General features: G+C 45.6%; 1 protein-coding gene across 2 annotated transcripts; it reads right to left on the bottom strand.

Annotated features, from left to right (window-relative positions):
• Positions 1 to 449: 449 nt before the first annotated feature.
• NDP (Norrie disease (pseudoglioma)) lies at positions 450 to 20,789 on the bottom strand. 2 transcript variants are annotated; one of them, XM_010159784.1, is made up of 4 exons: positions 20,712 to 20,782; positions 11,640 to 11,647; positions 8,344 to 8,685; positions 450 to 945 (listed from the first exon to the last, which is right to left on the bottom strand). In XM_010159784.1, exons 3-4 carry the CDS (start codon positions 8,560 to 8,562, stop codon positions 718 to 720), a joined length of 447 nt encoding a protein of 148 aa, XP_010158086.1. In that variant the 5' UTR covers positions 8,563 to 8,685; positions 11,640 to 11,647; positions 20,712 to 20,782; the 3' UTR covers positions 450 to 717. The 2 variants fall into 2 exon arrangements, with proteins under 2 accessions (XP_010158086.1, XP_010158085.1); XM_010159783.1 differs by lacking the exon at positions 11,640 to 11,647 and having other exon boundaries at positions 8,344 to 8,693; positions 20,712 to 20,789.
• Between the last annotated feature and the right edge of the window lie 215 nt (positions 20,790 to 21,004).

Below are 21,004 nucleotides of genomic sequence, written 5' to 3'. Positions count from 1 at the left end.
GCTTTTAGAGGGGAATAATGAGTCTCATGACCTTTCGCTTCTCAAGAGTTGCTCAGCCACTGAACTCTGATGCCAGTAATCATTTCAGCTGGCTAGGGCTGGGTGATCTCAGCGCAGCATTTCATATCCAGTTCACTTTCAATGATTTATTTGTAATTTCTGCTAAACCACAGTTAAAATTATCGAGCACTTGGCTGCTAGATCAGTAACAGATAACCCTTGCCAACAACACAGTTTGTTTTGAAGGCCAATATAACTAGGAGACTGAGAATAAATTGTTAGGTTAAGAGTTTTGTTGTGGGAACTGATGCCCATCTTCTGTCCGAATGCCAACTTCCAGGGTGTAGTGCTGTCATCCTGCTGACCATCTCTTCTCCCCATGCTGCTCTCGGCCTAATGTAAAAGTACCTCTCTGTAGTCAGGGCTGAGCCTGAAAAAGAAGAAACTCACAAAAATACCCTTTCAGAAAAAAAGAAAGGCTTCTTAAAAACAAGTCCTCGTGCTTTCGCCTTCATCACAGTCCACACTTCGGTACCGGCACCATCCAGGGCCCTAGGATACTTAACACTTTAGACCTCCGATCCAATCCAGTCTGGTTAGTCCTGTCCTCACTGCAATCGAACACTGGGAGCGTCGGCCTCACCTTGGATTACTTCTTGGAGCCTTCCCCAATCACAGCAGCATCCCAGCCACCTCTCTCCTGTGGCAGGTACGTCCCTAGGAGTTGCACTCCTCGCAGTGGCAGGAGAGGATGTAGCGGTAGGTGGCAGTGAGCCGCATACCCCCCGAGCATCGCAGCCGCATGGCCTTCAGCTTGGAGGTCTGGGGCCGGCAGCAGTGGCAGGTGGAGCGGAAAGGCTGCTTCAGGACGGTGCTGAAAGACACCATTGGTTCTGAGCGTGACGTCTGGCTGCAGTGCCCTTCGCAGCGAGCCAGCAACACCATCTGCGAAGGAAAAGAGATGGGTTAGGAAATGTGCCCCTCTGGTTGCCAGCACACAGCTAACACTGGCAGACGGGTACCTCCTTCCAGTCTGAATGCTCTTTCTTCACTTACTGCATCTCCCCACCTCGGTGAGGACACCCAGCCCTGCAGAGTGCATGGCCCCCGAGCCATGTCTGAGGGAATGAAGGAGGTAACGTGGACAGGAGGAAAAGGGAGTCTCCTCCCAGAGTCCCAGGCACCAACACCAATAAGGACTATGGGGTCTGGCTTTCTGAAAGCTGACCCCAGGGCTCCAAATGATCGCAGCCAGTCCTGCTTTTCAGACACGGTGACTGCAGCTGTGACTTGCTGAACACAGATTTGATGTAGCAGAACCCGTAAATCACCAGCCAGACTGATACTTCAGCTGGATACTTTCCAGTGTTCTGAGTGTATATACTAGCGAACAGCAGAACTGGTCCTTGGGGCCAGTGAACGTCTCAAATGATTAGATATATAAACATATAAAGTAGAAGTATAATGAAGATGCTCATTTTATTGCTTCTAAAGAAGTAAGTTTCCAGCTCCTTTTGCCAAGATCATCTTGAATATATATTTGCACTTTTATGTGTGCATGTATATATAATTACGTCTGTTGTGTCTGTATTAAACTCACTGCACAGCATAAGGCAGTAAAAATGTCAAAAAGTATGAACTCTTTGCCAAACATGAGGGTTCACTAGTGAGATATTCCAAGAGTAGTGCGGGTTCCATAGCTCTTCTGAGTCCACTGACTGAGCTGTGAGTAGAGAAAGAAAACTTGTACAAGAGGAGGTGCTAAGGAAGGGAAGCCCATGGGGAGTTGCTTACTTCCCTTCCCAACAACGCCTTGTTGAGCAGAGGAGATGGGCAGAGTCTCCTAAGCTCTACAGAAAGTACAGAATGGATCTTGTAAAGCTCAGGACATCATGTGGTTAGAAACAGCTGTTACCACCTTGATAACACATAAGTGTTGGACAAGTTTAAATAAACTCTTACACCTTCATGGAGAATGAAATATTATTTAAGTCCAGATGAGCTAACTCTCATCAACCAACACAAACTCCAAAATCAACTTATTGTATCATCCCAACAAGGTCAAAATGTGACAAAGGTGAGAAAGGAGGCAGTAAAACAGTCGGAAGTCTAACTTATAACCAAGGAAGAAAATTACATTTTAACCATGCTGCACATACCTTGTGATTTTTCCAGACAGCCTAAAAGGATGACTACAGATATAGAATCATAGAATGATTTGTGTTGGAAGGGACCTTAAAGATCATCTAGTTCCAACCCCCCTGCCATGGGCAGGGACACCTTCCACTAGACCAGGTTGCTCAAAGCCTCATCCAGCCTGGCCTTGAACACTTCCAGGGATGGGGCATCCACAGCTTCTCTGGGCAACCTCTTCCAGTGCCTCACCACCCTCTCCGGGAAGAACTTCTTCCTGATATCTAATCTAAACCTCCCCCCTTTCAATTTAAACCCATTCCCCCTTGTCCTGTCACTACAGGCCCTTGTAAAAAGTCCCCCCCCCAGCTGCCTTGTAGCCCCTTCAGGTACTGGAAGGGGCTATAAGGTCTCCCTGGAGCCTTCTATTCTCCAGGTTGAACAAGCCCAACTCTCTCAGCCTGTCCCCATAGCAGAGGGGCTCCCGCCCTCGGAGCATCTTTGTGGCCTCCTCTGGGCTCGCTCCAACCGGTCTATATCCTTCTTATGTTGTGGGTTCCACAGCTGGATGCAGGACTCCAGGTGGGATCTCACAAGAGCAGAGTACAGCAAATATTTTACAACATTAAACTCTTCTGAGCTTCTTTCACTACACATGATCAATTCACTGCAAATATCCAAGTCTTGCAACCAGGTATGTCAAATGTTTAATCTTCTCTTTAGTCAGAGTCATGAGGAAAGATGAGAGAGAAGGAGAGAGAGAATATTCCTGGTATCAAGTAGGAAATACTAGCACTTCTTGTGTCCAAGGGAACAGCACTGATCATCCATAAAGAACGTATATTGTCCAGTGCTTAAAAATTACTCTTCCAAGACTGCTGCTACATGGCTTGCTTGTAAATGTTTTCATCACACTTACAGTCAACACAGACAGATCCCAAGGAAGACGTCTTCATGAGCTAATGATCTGGGGTTGATAGCATCTTGTTCCTCAGTTTAAGAGATGGGTTCTTGCAGCTCTCCAAGAGATTTGCCATCCTTCATGATTTGTTGTATAAACAAGTGTATGGTTCCCCGCCCTGTGATGCTGCCTGTTCATAAACAAATTCTCTTCAGCTCTCAGTAGTAATAAGGTGGTGAGGAAATGTCAGTGGACTGTTGAGCCACACCCCAGCTTTAGACATATCAGCTGAGTCAAGCTCCTTAATACCAGTGTCTTTAGTGTATATGAGAACAAGGAAAGAGACCGTTATTACAGTGCTAGCACCCCGTTACCGACCGATAAAGAGACATTCTTGTCCCTTGGTAAACAATACTCACTTCTCACAGTGACAGGCAGGCAGCTGACGAAGAGCTGCGCAGGTATCTAATCCTGCCTGTATTGCAAAGGAAAGACTGGGACACAGGAAAGATTAGGACATTTAAAAATTTCCTTCCCAGCATCCTGACAGCCCTGTTTAGGTACCCCTCTCTGAACCGTTCACCACACTGTGTGCACACTCTGTCACAGGCTATTCCCAAGCGTTTGGTGACAAGGATGGTGAGGAGCAGCTGGCAAATGCTTAAAGTGAAGTCGCAAAGACAACAGGGAGAAACAGTCCTCGGAAGTTGCAATGGGGGACATGCAATGGTCACAGGATGCATTTGAGGAGGTTCAGAGGACCTCCAGAATCCCTTCCAACTAACATTTCTATGATTATGTGATTTCAGCCCAAATGTGACAGAACATATTGGTGGAGGTGACTTCTAGTGGTGGATACTTCTGGAGCTGGAAGAGTTAGCCACTTCTGGTACCCAAGGACTTGTTTTTGGTACACATCTGCTTCTGTATCTGCAGGTACTTTCATAAATGCCAGGTTAAAAAAAAACCCAAAACCCAAGGAATAAGGTTAAGTACTACAGAAGGGTTACAGCAGTGTAATTATAGGGCAAAATCACCCACTGTGCTAATATTTGTGCCTCAATACTTTTCTTATGAACAGCAGGCCTTCTAAAGCAAAACCAGTCAATATTTCTTCAACATGCAACTGCATTTATAATTGCTTACCGAGCCCTGTCTAAAAACATGTTGCATTCTGTGGAGACTCTAATTTTAATCTCAAAGTTTGCTGGCTACGTACTTTTTCATAAGAATACAGTCACTATTCATATCATGTAAAATTACATGATACGAGTTTTGCATTGCAAAGTCAATTTTTACAAATGGAACTGCACCATGGGTATCAAGTCAAGATTGCAGGATAAAAAATTGTCAGATACCACATCTTCACAGCTTTCTAAACTTCTGGACTGACCTGGAATCCTCAGCAAAATTTAACCTCCTCCTCCTCATAAATCCAAAACCACACCAGTGGATTTTGGCAGGTGTGCAAACGAGCTGGAAATAGCCTGTGCTTTAAAAGCTTTGCTTTGCCATTTCATCAATCGCACCAGCTGCTTATTGCATCGTATACCGTAGCGCAGTAGAGATTATCGCCTAAATAATTAGTAATGATATGATGGCATAGCACAGTACTACCGTGGGTGTATATATAGTAAAAACATGTGGGTATTTTATGACCTGATATGCGTGCCTCTTGGCTCCCCTTGTCCCCCACACATGTGAGCCTGTGCGTGTCACCTTGCGATGCTGGAGCCGGAAGCAGAGGACACGGTCCAGCGTGGGAACCGCAGGGGTCTCATGAGTATGAGCAGCTGGGGAAAAACAGGGTTTCTTACTTAAAGCCAGCAGTCTCACAGGTATCTGGACAGCCAAGAAAGAGGGCAACCTGAATGTGATGCAGTATTCGATTCTGGTCATTCAAGACGTATTCTGGAAATCTGGAAGTTGTGAACAGGTTTGATGTTCAAGGCATATGTAGTCTTTTTCATCAACAAGCTGAGCCCCAAAAGGTCATGGGCTGAAATGCAGGAGAAGAGACTTTCATACATTATCCGTGGCATGGCTGCAAGCAGGCATTACTGAAAATCTCCTGAGCTGCCTCTTGAGCAAATGTCTTCAGACATTTGCTAAACCTTTCTTTGCCTGGTCTGTGTTTCTCTGGACTTGAGTCTTTAGTGAGAGGCTGTCAGTGGTAGCACTCTTCTGCCACATCTGGAGGAAGCACTTGTGACAGCCAGCACTGTAATTTAGGAGGTTCTGATTGCAGCGGTGAGGCGTGGGTCTCTGTGACAGGTCAGGGAGAATCCACTGTGGTCAGGAAAGGCAGTACCTCATGAGCTGATACAAACATTTCCTTGAAGTCAAAGGAAAGCACTGTTTTTCAGGAACAAATGACCTTCCATCCCTCCTTCGAGTCTCTTTATACATACTGTTACTATAACGGACTACGTTTCTGAAGGCTTTGGAAACCTGTTTTCAACATCTGTCTGAGGTCACAAGCAAGAGGGTTTTTAATGATTAAATTATATCGGGTGGATGTTTCCAAATGTAACAAAACTACTTCCCATGTGGGTACAATTGGCAGCCTTCACAGAGAAGCACGGTGGACATAATCCTTTTTTAACCAAGACGGACAGCAAACGTAATATGTCGCGCAATTTCTGAAGACATTTTTAACTTCTGTAATTCTATGCTGCACTACAAGGGAAAACAAATGGAGTGAAAAAGGATGGCTCAGTGGAACCAATATATCATGCCAAAAAAGGACAAAGTCTCTACTTGACATGAATTGTTGGTCCAAGCTTCACAATGGAAACTCAGTGGAAACAGGAGGTACCACAATTCCCACAGCTATTCCTGCAGAACCTTCCTTTTTTTGGCTTGTTTATATTTTATCATGATATATATAGGAACAGACATTGCGTCTAATTTTCATTAGCAAGTCTAATATTGGTCTGTGTTTATATGCTAGATCCAGAACAGAAGCCATATGTCTAGCAAGATGATTCAGTTCCCTGAGAACTTAAAAAAAAGAGCTTGATTTAACAAACAGAAGTCTTCTAGGAAATGTCAAAATCATTTTGCTTTGCATGGAAACTGTTTTCATTTTCCACTTCATGAGAAAGTCCATACAAATTGCAGCATTGTTAAAAAACTGTTCTTGAAACCATTGTGGAATTTGGGAAGCCTAGAGATGTGATAATATTTTCAAACATGATTTCCATTTAAGGCCTGATTTAAAAAAAGCCATGGACATTTTTGCAGTCAGAATTACAAATGTTTATGTCAACAGCTTTTTTCTCAAAGCTCAGTTTTGAAATAATATGGTTTTCATTACAATGCCTTCCCTGTTGTCATTTCCATCAGTCCTACTCCTAAAGGTCTGTTTGCTTTTCTCTGTCATTGGGAATGCTAAAACTAGGTTGATGTTAGGTTTCCTTCCTTCCTTCCTTCCTTCCTTCCTTCCTTCCTTCCTTCCTTCCTTCCTTCCTTCCTTCCTTCCTCCCTTCCTCCCTTCCTTCCTTCCTTCCTCCCTTCCCTTGGGCTGTGTAGGACACAGGGCAGGCGGGTGTGTGAAATCATGGGTCTGGGAGTGCCAGGGCTGTGACTGTGAGTGTCTGGCTGGCCTGGGGACAGGAGGGGTTGGCCCTGGGGGTGGCTGCCAAAGAGCTGGCGATGATGCAGGGCCAAGCCCTGCTTTGGGAACATGCTGCAGCAGTGGAATGGAGGTGGGCGGGTGATGGCCCACAGGAGAGGAAAGACCAGGGCATTAGCCCCCTTTGTCCCTGGGTCAGAGAAGCCGCATCCTTCATCCTCCATGACCGAATTGCCTCAGGTGCTGGGCCGGGACCTATTTTGTTTATTCTCTTTTGTCTGAGTCCAGGGCAGTTACACAATGCTTTTCCCACTGTCCCAGTGAAGTTACCATTTATTACTACTCATTTGCTCTTCTGCATGTAGAAGGGTAAAGTGGGATCCTACTCAAACCTGGTGACAAAAGGCCTCTGGGGACCACCAATCATCTTCCCCATGTTTACATACTGCAGCTAGTCCTGCTCTCTGGCAGTGTAGGGAGACAAAAGTGAAAGCCAGCTGCGAGTAATGCCTCCCTCCTGGACCAAACCCTTGTGGTAGCTATGGCTTTTCAGGTATAACAGGGGATCTGAATTGCTGTGGGAGGGGAGGGCTGCTAGCACCCCTTCTCCCAGGACATAAAACCCCCCACACGCCTTTGCCTCACACTGGAGTCAACTGCAATAAAATCAGTATTCACAAAGAGATGCATCTCTGCAGTTCTGTATGTTAATGCTGGATGTTTCCCAGATGGTAAGAAGGTCCAGACTAGGCTAAAAGCAAAACAAAAGATCTCTCCTGAATCACAACGCATGCACGATTTTAGTTTGAACTCAAGAGCAGTAGGGCAGAAGCTTCTGATCTCCCACCCACCTCCCATCGCTCTCTTACCCAGCACAGGGCTGGCAAAAGTGTTGGCAGTTGTTCCCGTTTGTTAATCCAGGGATGTGGGTGCATAAGGCAAAGCCACTTTCTGTAGGACAGATGGATGGTCCAAGCAGAGGCTGAACATCTGAATACGCGCTGGGTTAACCCAGCCAGAACAAATTAGGACAAGACGAAAAGGACCAGCACAGATTTCCCCGTTGTTTCTCGCAATGAAGCAATTATTTTTCTCCACTCAATGAAATAGGTTACTGTAGGTTACATGTACAGGCTGCTAAAGCATTTTGACATAAAATTGTTCAGGCCTGAAATCTCAAATGACAGTCAATCTTGAGTTTCTTTCTGCTCCTAAACCCCACAGTAAACATCCAACTGACATTCTGAAACAAGTCTGTCATGAAATCAAGGGCCTTGGAACAAAATGGGGAAAAAAATTAGCAACGTTTTTCACATTCTTTTTCATTACCATTTTACAGCTTGATTATTTAGCTCCGGGCTTCACCTTGAAAGTTGTAAATTTACGTACTCTGGATTAAAGACTCACTTGAAGGAGGGGGTGGGTGACTGGAATGATGTAAACTTCCAAACCAGCCCATCTCCTTGGCACTGGTGGCTGAGACCCCAGTGTCCTCCTTTGAATCTGACGATTTACTGTATGTCGGCTTTACCATCGTGGTGTTTCTCCTTTTGAAAAGGTGAAAAGAGAGTCAAGAGCCTTTCTCTCCAGCCCCCGTTCTGTTGTACCCACTCAGATGTCCCAACATCTGTATGTCTCTGAGGCTGGATTTTGGTAGCAAGGAATTCGTGCAGAGAAAAATCACCCCAAATGGTTCATTTTAACAACTGCAATGGGTGAGGGAAACCCTTACCTTCGAGCTACACTTGTACAGGGGGTGACTGATGGAGTCGACGTAGTGATGCCTCATACAGCGGCTGGGATCGGAGTCGATCATGAAGGAACTGTCTGTTTTACTGTCCGCGTCTCCCATCATTGCCAGGAGCGAGAGCATGGAAATCGAAGCCGCAAGTACATGATTTCCCATTGTCGAGGAACTTCTCGCTGATAACAGCAGAGGGAGGTAGAGCATTAAAAAAACTCCAAATACGGGCAGCCAGTTCCTTTCCAGGATAGTGAAAAGTCTGGTTTAAGTCTCTGAGCTGTCATTCTTCTTGATGGAGTTTGCTGAGATTGTAACCCGTCAAAGAATCTCCTGCATCGCTGGAATAAAAACAACATAAATCACAATCCTGACCAAAAAGAGCTCTGGAGAAAAACAGACATAAATAATATTGAGGCACACGGGATTTATGCTCGCCAAAATACACACCCTGAGTGAGCATCATTCCCACAGTAGGTAGAGAACGTGGCATTAGGAAGGACATGCCAAGGCCTTGTTACTTTAAGCATTTTCCTGGAGAGAACTCTGACTTTAACATCACAAGCACTGCAGTGCCAATCTTCCTCACTTGGTGATGTTTCTAATGAGTTCCCCTCAAACTGCTGCTTAGTAACGCATCAGAGATTTCTGCACATTGAAAGGATTGTGTGTCCACTCCAAGTGCCAAAAAACACCCTTGGTGGGGCAAAGCTAGGCTGCCTCCTGCATTACAGATGGGAATTTCTTGTCCGGGTAGCACATGGGAAGGCTGGTTGACCCCAACTCCAGGGGCTGTGTGTCAGTCTCCTGCAACCCTTGTGCTGCAAGGACAAGGGGCACACCCAGGATGGAGTGTCCGAGGGTCCGAGCCCTGACGTGGGCAGTGCAGCCCCCTGGGAAACTCACCGAGCACTGGCCTGCACTGGTCTGTGGCTGCCTTGCCCTCCTGAGTGCCAAACTCACATGGGCAAAGGTAGGCATGCTTTACCGGCTTACTCCTCAGCTGTGCTTGCCGAGGTTCAGTCTTTTCCCCGTTAATTAAAGAGCAGCATCTGAAAAATACATTATATTCCATAACATCCAAGCACATCCCAGCTATCAATTAGGTTAAAAATACAGGCACTAGCAGATTGCTACTTGAGCATCTGGATTTCTGGTACACGTTGTGGATTAGGAGACTCCCAGAAGAAAACAGGCACAGGGCAGCCCCCAAAATGCTCCCTTGTAGCACTGTGCCGTCAGGGGAAGGAGGGCATCTCCCTCAGCTGCTTCATCACAGCCCTTCTTGTGTCCTGCTCACAAAGCCTGTAGTCCTACATGGGTGATTTAATTTTGCTTTTACTCCAAACAGCTATAGCCTGAAAGAGCTGTGAATTATCCATCTAAATATAAACTGATGAAGCAAAGGATAGTCATAAGCAGAGTTAAAAGTGTGAGGACTTTCTGAAGAGCATGATAAAACAGTTCTCTAGTCACGCAGAAATGCACCCCCAGAGCCTCTTGCCTATTTAAAGAGCTGATGTGTGCCTTTATTGCCTTATACAAGCCTCTTTCAAAGCTGTTTGCTGGTTTGCTGGCGATGCTTTAAACCAACTGATACTCATCTCCCAAACATCCTGAAATTCCAAGGCCTTCCCACCAGAGTGCTTGGTGATTTGTGTATTGCTTTATAGGTTGCTCAAACACTTTTGTGAGAGGAGTGTATAGCAGTGAGAAACACTTCCAGAGTCCATCCAAGTTGGGAGTCAGGACCTGCCGGGCTGAAGTGACATACAAAGTCTCATGCTGGGAAGAAATGTAATTAGGGATGCTTTGTGTATTAAGACATTTTTAAAAGACTTTTTTTGGGTTGCAAACTATTGTTCATGTGCCTAAGCAGGAAAGGAAAAATAATGTGACTGTGGATTTAATAGACATTTTTTTTTTCCTGTAGTCTGACCTATGACCTGGCGTATTTTCCTCAAGCTTGTTTTTCAGTGGATATGGCATTAGAAAATACTATGTCTTTGCAGCGTAAGGAGCTTAAACAACACTAAACGCTTAGGATCTCGGGTGCATTTATGCACTCTCTCATCCATGTCAGTAAATATTCCTCCAAACATTTTAGCTGGGTAAGAGAGAAATCTCTCGGTCATGGGAGCTGGGAGAGATTCCTTCCCAGAAGTACTGCGGTTCATGTGGATGATGCCCAAGGATTAGATAACAGGAGGAGTGATGCACCTTTTTTTTAAAAAAATATTTAACCTTTTACCTACATTCCTATTCTTTATAAAGAGGCTGACCAAACACGCTGCTTGGCAAGGTCTCTCTCCAACATAGTTAATCAGTATTACACACCCAGTAATTCCCTCTCTGTCCAAATAAATTTACTTGATATTGGACGGTCTCATCTCATGTAATATTACATCCAGGGATCTTCGTTTCCCACTGTCTCTGTCCCACTGTTAATTTTATGCTTCTATATCTTTCTATGGTTTTGATCATTATGATTTAATACAGTGAGAGAAATCTGGAGTCCTGGCTCAGTTTTCAAAGACTTATCTCTCTAGTTTTCCTCAGGAAATAATTGGATGACATAGAGTCTGCCTCATGAAAACACTCTGAGAAAGCTGGAAAGAAGCAGGGAAAAATGTGAGAAAAGGAAGACATCTGTACCTTCTTCAGGATAAGCACAGCACAATACAGAAAGTATTAACAATTTCACAATCTTTTAAAATCACCCTGACAATTCCCTGGGAAAGAAATGGAGTGGACTTCGGTAACAAAACCTTGAAAGAAGAAAGAAGTACTGTTATCACATATTTGTTAGTAAAAAGGGAGACGATGGATGTAAATGTGACCCATCTTTTGGGAAAACAACTGTGCACATACTGATGACACGAGTGTGTAGGTATTGGAAGCAGGACTGCAGACAACACTGGGCTATTCACACATGTCAGTATCTCCTAACATGCGCAAGTGAAGTATCCACGTATATTTTTCAAGTACGTATGTCATATTGATATATATATTAAAAAAAAAAAAAAGGTCTCACATGGACATTTAAACATATAGAAGTTAGTGTGTAGATTTTTGATTGTCTAAAACAAAGTCTACATATTTTCACTCAGGTACATCACCTTGATGAAGTATGTTGACATGACATTTTCAACTTCCAGCTGATATTGTGCAATGGTGTTTCATTACAAATCAGCTTTCTTTTTTTTTTCTTTAAAAAAAAAAGTTTCATTCCTTTTGAAATGTCTGAAATTATAAAATCCTCTACAGTACCTGATATCAGCAGTGACATATGTAGCTTCCAGTCTATCCTTCTGTACAAAACCGGAAGCAAGTAGGCCTGTAATCATTAATCATTATAGCCGTACTTACGATGACATTCTGTTTGATTCAAAAAATACACATTTTTATCAAAATCAAGCATTTCACATAGAATTCTTTTTCTTTTATTTAAGCTGTTCTTTTCCACAGCTTCTTTTCATGCGGAAACCTATTAAACAGCCCACCTCTCAAGCTAACAAAAAGGAAACTAAGATGCTTCCTCTATACAGCATCCTGTAAAGAAAAAGATGCAAACGTGACTTCATATTCTCAAGCTGAAAATTGGCTACACAATATTTGGCTTAACAGTGGATGAAAATCACTGCTTCCCGTTTTTTCACAATTCACTGGGGTGGGTGTTACACGTTGGTAACAGTCGGCATATAGTGCCCTTTCCATATAACTGGTTTTCAGAAATTCATAGCAACATCGCATGCTAAAAGCTGTTAGGGCTGTTACCTAAAAACTGCAAGGAAAGGTAGAAGACATCCCAAAGAAAGACCATCTGAACATACAAACCAAGACTGTATTGAACATGGACATAGGGGCAGAGTTAGGGTTGTTTATCTAACTTTATGTTGTTATTAACTGCTTTTTGAATGCTGAAATCAAGATTTCTTATCATAGTCTTAATATCATTTAGAGTGTGGTGAAGGTTAAGATTTTGTTTTGCTTTAAGGACAGAAGAAAATTCCATCATCTGGAATTATTTAGCCAGTTATTTTGTGAGAACGTAAACAGAAATTCCCTTTTTGCTATGTATCTTGGAAAAAATAAAGAGCTGAGCAATTCTCCAAAGGTCTGTTGGATCTTCACCGCTTTTGCCCTGGAAGGTAGGAAGGCAGCAATGGAAAAGCTCATTTATGGTATATTTCTACTTAGCTGTTCCCTGCTCCTGAGCCTCCTGAATTAGGCATGCACGTATGTTCAGCTTGGCCTTCGTCTGCTGTGTATTTTCCATGTTTGAGACTCCTGCTTGACGATGAGGGTTCAAATCAAGTCACTCAATGCCTTTTATGTTTCGGAGGCTGCCAAAATCCCGTTGGAGCAGCAGTGTGTATATATAACTAAGCCTGGCCTTGCATGCTGTGCATATTTAGTAAACACAATTACTTGGATCCTACCATGTGGTTCCCTCATTCTGAATTTGTTATGTAAACAGAAAAGTTACAAGACCACTCAGTTTCTCCAAACGCCAGCCCTAAAAAAGTGTCAGTAACCATATACGTATATACGTGTGTCTGTCTGTCTGTGTGTGTAGTTCGCCGCTGCTGTTCTGACAAAAAAGCCACAAAGATCTTTATGAGACCAAAATAGATTTTTCTCAAGAACTTTATCTAACCTGGAAAAGTTTAGGCCATAAAGGTGAGAATCCAGGGGTTTTGCACTCCAAGATCTGAACTGGAGTGGAAACGATTGCGTTGGGCAAACTACACTGCCAGGTTACACCAGGGTTTGTTCTGCAGGCCTCAACTGCCATGACAGGGCCATGAGCCCACAAGAAGGGCCATGAAAGGGGCTGGGGATGGGAGGCAAGGAGGAGCAATCTGTGCTGAGACAAAGCCTTCCTGTCCCCCAGGCCCAGGCATGGGTTAGTGCTCCCATATTCCCACTGGTGCCATCGCACTGCCCATGGCGACCCAGCACCGGGATTTCTGAGTAATGGATCTGTGCTTTCAGGGAACTCTGGGAGTCATTGCTTCTGCTCCTGCAATGAGTTGCCAAGGCCTCAGCGGGGTGGTTGGCTGGGAGGCCCCTGTGTACAGAGCTGCCCCACGCTCGACCACAGCTCCCAGATGACAGCAGCAGCTGGGCTGCCCTTATGCCAGGGCTCCCCTTGTGAAGGTCTACCCCTCTCCCAAAGCCACGCGTTGTTCTGCATGTCCACAGCTCAAGCCTTGCTCTAAGGTCACATCTCTGCTGGGATATTAAACCCCTCTCTGGAGTGGCTCTCCAGCCCTGCAGCCACGTGGCATGGCATGCCATGGTCTCTTCCCAGACCTCGTCCAGCCTCCACAGCACTCATATGGCTTCCAGCCCACGCAACCAGCCACATCATACCTGGGAAGCGCTTTGGAAGCACTGTGTGTTGTGGGACAAAATCGTAGGAGTGACCATCTGAACAATTTAAGCAACAGTTTATCTAGTAGGAGCGATGACCCAAGATGCTGTGCCCAATCCTGCTCTCTGTTCCATCAGCTTAGAGGCTTTATCAGCTCCAGTGTACGTTTTAGCTCTGTAAATAAAAGCAATCCTCTTCCAGTTATTTTACTGTGGCTGTTTCTGTTCCAGCAGTGAAGTAACCGGCCTCCTGTATATATGCTTCCCATATCAGAGATGTGCTCTGCAGCCACCTTTCAAAACACCTAACAAAGTCATGGAGCAGCCATGCAGCAGCCAGGAAGGAGCAGGTGAACGCAGGGAACTCGAGTTGTTTGTGAAATGCCTCTGTGCAGCATTTGAGCGGGTTTCTTCCCCTCCCAACACAGGGCAAATACCAAACTAAATTTTTGGAGTGAGATCCTTGCAGGTCTAAATAAGTGAAATGCTTCCCTGAGGCCGTATTTTGCTAAGTGAGCTATTGCCCTGCTAATATCCAGCTGTGCTGGAGCATTTTCCTTCTGACTCCAAGGGGAAAGTTCTCATCCATCGCCTGGGAGCTCCATCCACCCATTGCACAGCAGGTTCCAGGGCATCGTGCTCCTGTGAGGAGGCTACATGGATAACATGCACCGCTGGCTGGAACTGGGGGCAGCTGGTGGGCAAGAGGAGAGGGGAAGGAAAAAGGCAGTAGAAAGGAAAACAGGCTCAAAAGAAGGGACTTTAGCCTCTTCATCTGTGTGCCTACATCTTGCAGTCCTACTAAGGCTGTGCTCTCCTGCCAGCCAGCAACTGCAGAGCACCGTCCCATGAAAATCACGAAGAGAAATCGGACACTACCTCTGAGAAATGTCAAACGTGCTGTTGGGAGTAAGGAGAAACTCTTCCACATCATTTTCTGCTGTGAGGCTTCGCTAAGTCTCTTAATATTTCAGGAGATGAACACCTGTGACTGTAAGCAGGCTGAAAGAACAGGAAAGCGATGGTATTTGAAGCTAAGAAACAATGCAGTAATTGCCGCAAACATAATCAGAGAATCATAGAATCATTTGGGTTGGGAGGGACCTTAAAGACCATCTAGTTCCAACCCCCCAGCCATGGGCAGGGACACCTTCCACTAGACCAGGTTGCTCAAAGCCTCATCCAGCCTGGCCTTGAACACTTCCAGGGATGGGGCATCCACAGCTTCTCTGGGCAACCTGTTCCAGTGCCTCACCACCCTCTCCGGGAAGAACTTCTTCCTGATACACAATCTAAATCTCCCCACTTTCAATTTAAACCCGTTACCCCTTGTCCTGTCACTACAGGCCCTTGTAAAAAGTTCCTGCCAGCTTCCTTGTAGCCCCTTCAGGTACTGGAAGGTGCTATAAGGTCTCCCCAGAGCCTTCTCTTCTCCAGGCTGAACAAGCCCAACGCTCTCAGCCTGTCCCCATAGCAGAGGTGCTCCAGCCCTCGGAGCATCTTTGTGGCCTCCTCTGGACTCGCTCCAACCGGTCTATATCCTTCTGATGTTGAGGGCTCCACAGCTGGACACAGTATAATGGAGGAATGCACGGCTGTAAGCACCCCTTGGAGCATCAGCACGCTTGGGACCGGTTCCCTAGGCTTCGACGGGGTGGCTCCTGTAAGGCCCCTGTAAGTGTTCACGCGGTGGGGACCCGGTGCATGAGGTGGAACAAATTAAGCTGAACAGCACTTGAGCTGGCTGAGATTCTCTCTCCTTTTGAAGTTTCCAAGGATATTTCCAGTCCCTCAAGTAGCTAGGAGGGGAGGAGCTGAGTGCCTTCCTGCCAGGCGGTTGAAATAACAAGCTCTGGTGGGTACGGCAAGCTGGCGCTCCACCAGCAGACAGGCGCGGGCCGATGTGGGGAAAAGGCTTTTAATGCACTTGCAGAGAATAACTACTGCTGGACAAAAGGGAATTTGCACTTTTATTCTTCCCTTTTCCTACTTCCAGGAAACTTTAAGTAGAATGATTAGGGGCATGTATGGGATCTCTCTGTAATGAGCTAGTAGAGGCATTTAATGGCGAGGTGATGCCAGCCTTGGAGTCTTTTCTTCATCCATGTGTCTTGCTGAATATCAGAGCGGTCGTGGTCTTGAGTCTGGGACAGGAATTGAGAGGAATACAGGTTTCCACTTGCTCATCCAGGGGGTGGTGGATGGGATCATTCCTCTCCTCGGTGAAGCACCAGGTGTGGAGCTGAGTTGTCCAAACAAGGCTGCCCGTCCCTCTCAGGAGGCAAACCCGGAAGGGTGGCTGCTGGCTAAACTGCAAATATTCCCAGCCAAGCATTAGCTATAGGACTTGCTTCAGTAATTACCTCTACTTTAGTCTTATGACCCAAGAGGAGGAAAAATGACTCTTGGCCAAATGACAAGTTGCTGAGAGATCTAGGGCATTCAGGCATGTGTCCTCTACCTGTTGGAGTCTGTTATAGGCAGGCGGGAGGTTTTCATTGCCGTTTTCATTCTCTGTCTTCTACCGTATTGCATGCCTGATGATTAGAGGTTGACTTAGTGTATTTCCTGGAGAACTCCAAGGACTGTGGCTGTCAATAGATGCATGAGTAGGAATGGGTTTCTGATTCTTTAATACTGAGCAAAGACATCCCTGCTGCCAGGACCAGCAGAGTGCCATGCATGCTGGAGATAGCACACAATTGAGGGGGATGCTCCCTCTTTTTTGACCCTAGGGCCAAAAATCCTCTCTTCTTTCATACACAGGCAAAAATCAGACCACCATCCATATACCTCAGCTTCTGGTAATTAGGGATCCTAAATATTGGGCTCATGGTAACAATTTTATGTCTTCTAACAAGGGGAACAGCATTCTCCCTAGGTCCCACTCTCTTTGAGCCGTGCTGCTATGACAGTAATGCGATTGTCACTGCCATGGTATGCTTAACCTTTGCCAAACCAGAGCTGAGGCATTAACTCAGATCTTCAACTCAACATGTCTTAAAGGGCAACGTAACCTGTGCTGCCTCCACGCTGCCGGACCGACACAGTTTGCAGCTCGGTAATAATAAGCACGTAAATGTGACAGGCATAAGCCATAACAATGATTGATGCAAACAGACAAATAACAAAGAGAAGCTGAAAAATACCGATGCGGTGGAATTCCTAGGAGCGGTGTCTCCATGGCACCAGCAGCCCGATATCCAGACACCAGAAGAAAGGCTACATTCGTCTGTGGTACAAAGGGTCTCCGTGCCACGCAACGAAATTCCAGCAAACGGGACAAGGACTGATGGTGTCTGGAAGTGGTAGTGCCACTGCTACCCGGATAATAGTCTGAATTAGGTTATGTGAAAAAAGAAGGAATATATAGACGGCCAGCTGCTCAAAGGCTTACTACAACCTTGCTTTTATTGTTCTGCTAAGTTAGAGGTGGGGCATCAGAGGGATTCCTAACATACCACTACTGAGAAATTTTAATATGTTCCACACTGACACATATAAAAAGGAAATAACAGCTGATCATAGTCAGTGGAGACTCCAGCACCTCTGCGTATGCATGCACCGAAGCCTGGGCAAAGCAGGGTGCTCTCAGCCAGGGAGACTCAGGCACCCGAGCTACCCTGACGTCGGCTGAACCTGTCTTGCCACTGAGCTGAGTTTCAGCAAAAGGGCTGTTGAGCAGGAAACAAGATAGTAGACAAAAAGGTGATCTGGGCATGGCTGCTCACCCCATCCCAAGACACCAGGACGTGGAGAAGGGCAGAGGAGCTGAGAAGCTGCACATTTAACACTGATGAAAAGAAACACATGTTTACACAACTGACAATGATCCAGTGGAACAAGATATCACAGAGGGCAAAAGTTTAGCTGGGCTCAGCAAAAGGACTTGTTATGTATGGGAGGGTCACAGTTGCAAAGGTTTTATTTTTAAAGAGTTTTTGGAAGGGTTATAAACTCTCAGGACTCTAAGAGTTCAGTTGACGGGGTTAGGGAAAAATCCTTTGCCACAGCAAGTTACCCCTTAGCTGCCTGCCACAGGGTGTCTAGGTCTCTCTTTGATGTGACCGCTTCCAGCCATGCTCAAGAGGTGGATTACTCAAATAACATGGGACTGTGGCACGGTCTCATGTAGCAAAACTCTTCTAAAACTCACAGGCACAAGTCTCTCCTCATACTCAGCAGGACATCAGAAGCAGACAAATCAGTAGTATTTGTAATACTACTATCTAATATTTATAATTGTAATTACAATAGTAGTACTAGGGGGGGAGGGGGGGAAAGGGGGGAAGGGATTTTTTTTATCCTTCTACTTTCAGTTAAAGAAATAATCTGCCAGACTTGTTGCAAAACCAAACGTCTCAGTGGCTTCATGCAAGCTTTGCGCCATATAGAGTCAATTCCCTTCAAGGTCCAAGAACAACCTTGAGCACTTCCTAGTGCATCTGAGAGCGGACAAGCCAGGAAGGGGACACAGTTGGCTCCAGGAGAAACAGGGAATGAAGCCAACTCCAGGACTCCCTGTCAAATATGTCGTGGCAAGCATCAATGCCAGCCCCTATGAAGGTAGCTCATTTCCCTCCCACCTGAGCAAGAGAGATTGCATTCCTGGCAACTGAAGAAAGGAAGAACATACAGGTGCTTTCACAAGTCTCAATGGCACGTGAGGGATTGTTTCAGTGAGGCAGATGGCTTTTGCGGAGAATAGCCATGTATAGGTAGCTACCTGGGGTATTGCTACTGCAAATTGTACACAAGACTGTCCGTAACAAGCATCCAGCTTGTCAAGGGAGAATCATCAGCGTACGTGAATCTGGGAAAAACCAGGTGCTGCGCAAACCCAGAAAACCTACATGGGACACCTTCATGCAGAGATCTGAGCTTGAAGCTGGAGTAATCATCATCAGCCCCTAATTATACCCCTTCACTAAGTCCAGTTGCATTTTATTTTGTAAGCTTGAATCATCTATTCCTTTCACATCTGCTTTTAACTGGAAAATCTTAAAGCATCTTCTTATAATACCAGTATTGCAAATAAGATTTCATTATTCCAGCAAGAGCATGTCAGTGTACATAAGTCACATTGGGAACCCTTGATTCAAGCTGGTAAGTAATTACTCACCAAATAGTTCTATTTAGGTCGTGGGAATTATTCATGTGTATAACTGCTCAGAGACATGAGTAAGGTCGCACAGCCTCAGCAAAAGTGAGCATCGTTAGTAATTCAAAAGAAAAAAAAGAGATAGAGGTGCCAAAATGTAGATGTTCTTTGGAGGAGGGACAAATAACAGCACTGTGACTATTACAACTGCATCTATTGACCCCACCAGGCAGCTGGGATGCTTCTATTAGAAAATAACTTTGCAATAAGGAACTGGTTTGAAGTTAGTTTTTCCCCACTGGTGGTTTTTAATAAACATTTTCCTGTCCTTTTCCAATATGCAGAGGTGTCACCTCCCAGTCCCTAGGACAGTTACAAAGCTTTAGGAACTCTTAGTCACATATAGCATATATGAAACTTTTTTTTCTCCCCCCATCTTTAAAGAGCTGCAGAAACCTTAACAAGTTACTTGCCATGCCATCTGCCCCAGGCAGAGACAAATAAGATGTGTTATGGGGAAGCTATGGGAGAAATGTAAATGAATTTGAGGAGTAGGATAAGAAATCTGCCTGACAGTCCCACAAGAGTCAGTCCACACTCACTGTCTTGCAAATTCACCTTTGCCACAAGATAATTACCACCACCACCACCACACACACTCACCCCCGCAGATGCACACCCTGTGTGAGTCTGCTTTACTGGCAGTGCAGCAGTTAGCTAAAGCGGTGCTGAGACTGCTCTTCCCATGGTTCAGCTTTGTTATCCTGTTTCTCGCTACAGGACCCATTCATTTCCTCTGCCGTAGGATGAATTCACTCACCTGAATCCTAGCAGGGAGATGAGGCTTTCTTCCTCAGCCAGGCTCTCCCAGGGCAGTGTCCGCTCCCACGCCTCGCAGTCACGCCACACTGACCCTTTATCACTGGGCTCCTACAGCGAAACTCTTCTTTTGTCCCAAAGACACAGAGGACAGTTACGCTCGTGCCGCTGACGCTGATAGGCAGCACAATGGTCTGCCAGCAAACGAGGAGAGCCTCCCTCTCTCCTTCAGCAGGCGTTCTGGGGTCCTGCAGCATCCTCCCGTGTCAGCTATCGACGGCACAGCCACGCTGCATTACGCGTCGTGCTGACGGGGTCAGCTACCTACTAAATATACCCCTCGGCGTGACGGCGAAGGCAAACACCACGGCTTTCCTCACAGGTTTCAGCCAATCACGAGTGTATATTAGATCTGTCCTAATCTGTAACCAGTGCTGCCCAGTCCATAGTAAAGCTTCCCAGAAGTTTGGATAAATAGTAATGTGCAAATTAAGAGTGCTCCTGCGAAGCATGACACACAAAGCTGGAAATAAATACTGCCTGTTGTTTCAAATTATTCTAAGCACTCCGGCGGATGACTGGCAAGGGAACAGCATGCATAAGTAGTGAAAAAGTAAACAGTCCAGCTGGAAGCTAGCAGGCTTGCCCCTGTTCATAGAGCCCTATTGTAGTGGGACAAAGAGGGCGCTGGCGATACCGGCGCTCTCTCGATGGATTCGGGGCAGAGTCCAGCACGTCCATTCACTCCGAAGCCATACAGCTGGGACCAGCGCAGAGCTGCAGGCATGAGCCCGGCACACTCACAAGAATGGATGTTTAGCCAAGTTGCTCGGAAGCACGCTGGACTACCTATTTGACTGCGTACAGGCATCCTTCAGACAGGAGATAAAGGTATAGGGGTAAGCGGGAGACACAAGTACTGGAGCTGTGTCCAATCCACATCAACACATTTTAATTTTAAAAATGGTACAAGGAGAACACGTGTGTGTCAGATGAAAAGATTAAGCACTCAGTTTAAGTCCTTGTAACACACAGAATCTGGAGGAATTTGTGTGCTTACCTTTGGAAAATGCACTGCTCCTTCTTCCCCTCAAACTCTTCAGAGAGCTAAAAAGAGGTCCTGTTACTTCCAAATGCTTTTGTTCTTCTGTCCCTCTGTCACATGGCTTGCCTTTTATATTTGCAACACACAAAAGTTAGGGCTGTTGTTTAAGAGAGAGAGGGAGAGGGAGAGGGAGAGAGAGGGAATGTCAAATGGAAAAGTGCCATTGCAGTCATATATCAATCAGGGCAGCGGCAGCAGCTCGCTCGCTGGCAAATGGGAATTCCACAGAAATGTGAAGCTCTTGTTAT

The sequence above is a fragment of the Eurypyga helias genome, unplaced genomic scaffold (assembly GCF_000690775.1).
Source record: "Eurypyga helias isolate BGI_N326 unplaced genomic scaffold, ASM69077v1 scaffold25509, whole genome shotgun sequence".
NCBI lineage: Eukaryota > Metazoa > Chordata > Aves > Eurypygiformes > Eurypygidae > Eurypyga > Eurypyga helias.
Note: the sequence above shows the minus strand (reverse complement) of the source record. Positions and strands in the feature narration are given on the sequence as shown.

Coding starts and splice junctions, on each gene's coding strand:
- NDP (XM_010159783.1), bottom strand. CDS start 8,562: ATGCTCTACCTCCCTCTGCTGTTATCAGCGAGAAGTTCCTCGACAATG. Junction 946..8,343: donor TGTACAAGTGTAGCTCGAAG/GTAAGGGTTTCC, acceptor TTTCCTTCGCAG/ATGGTGTTGCTGGCTCGCTG.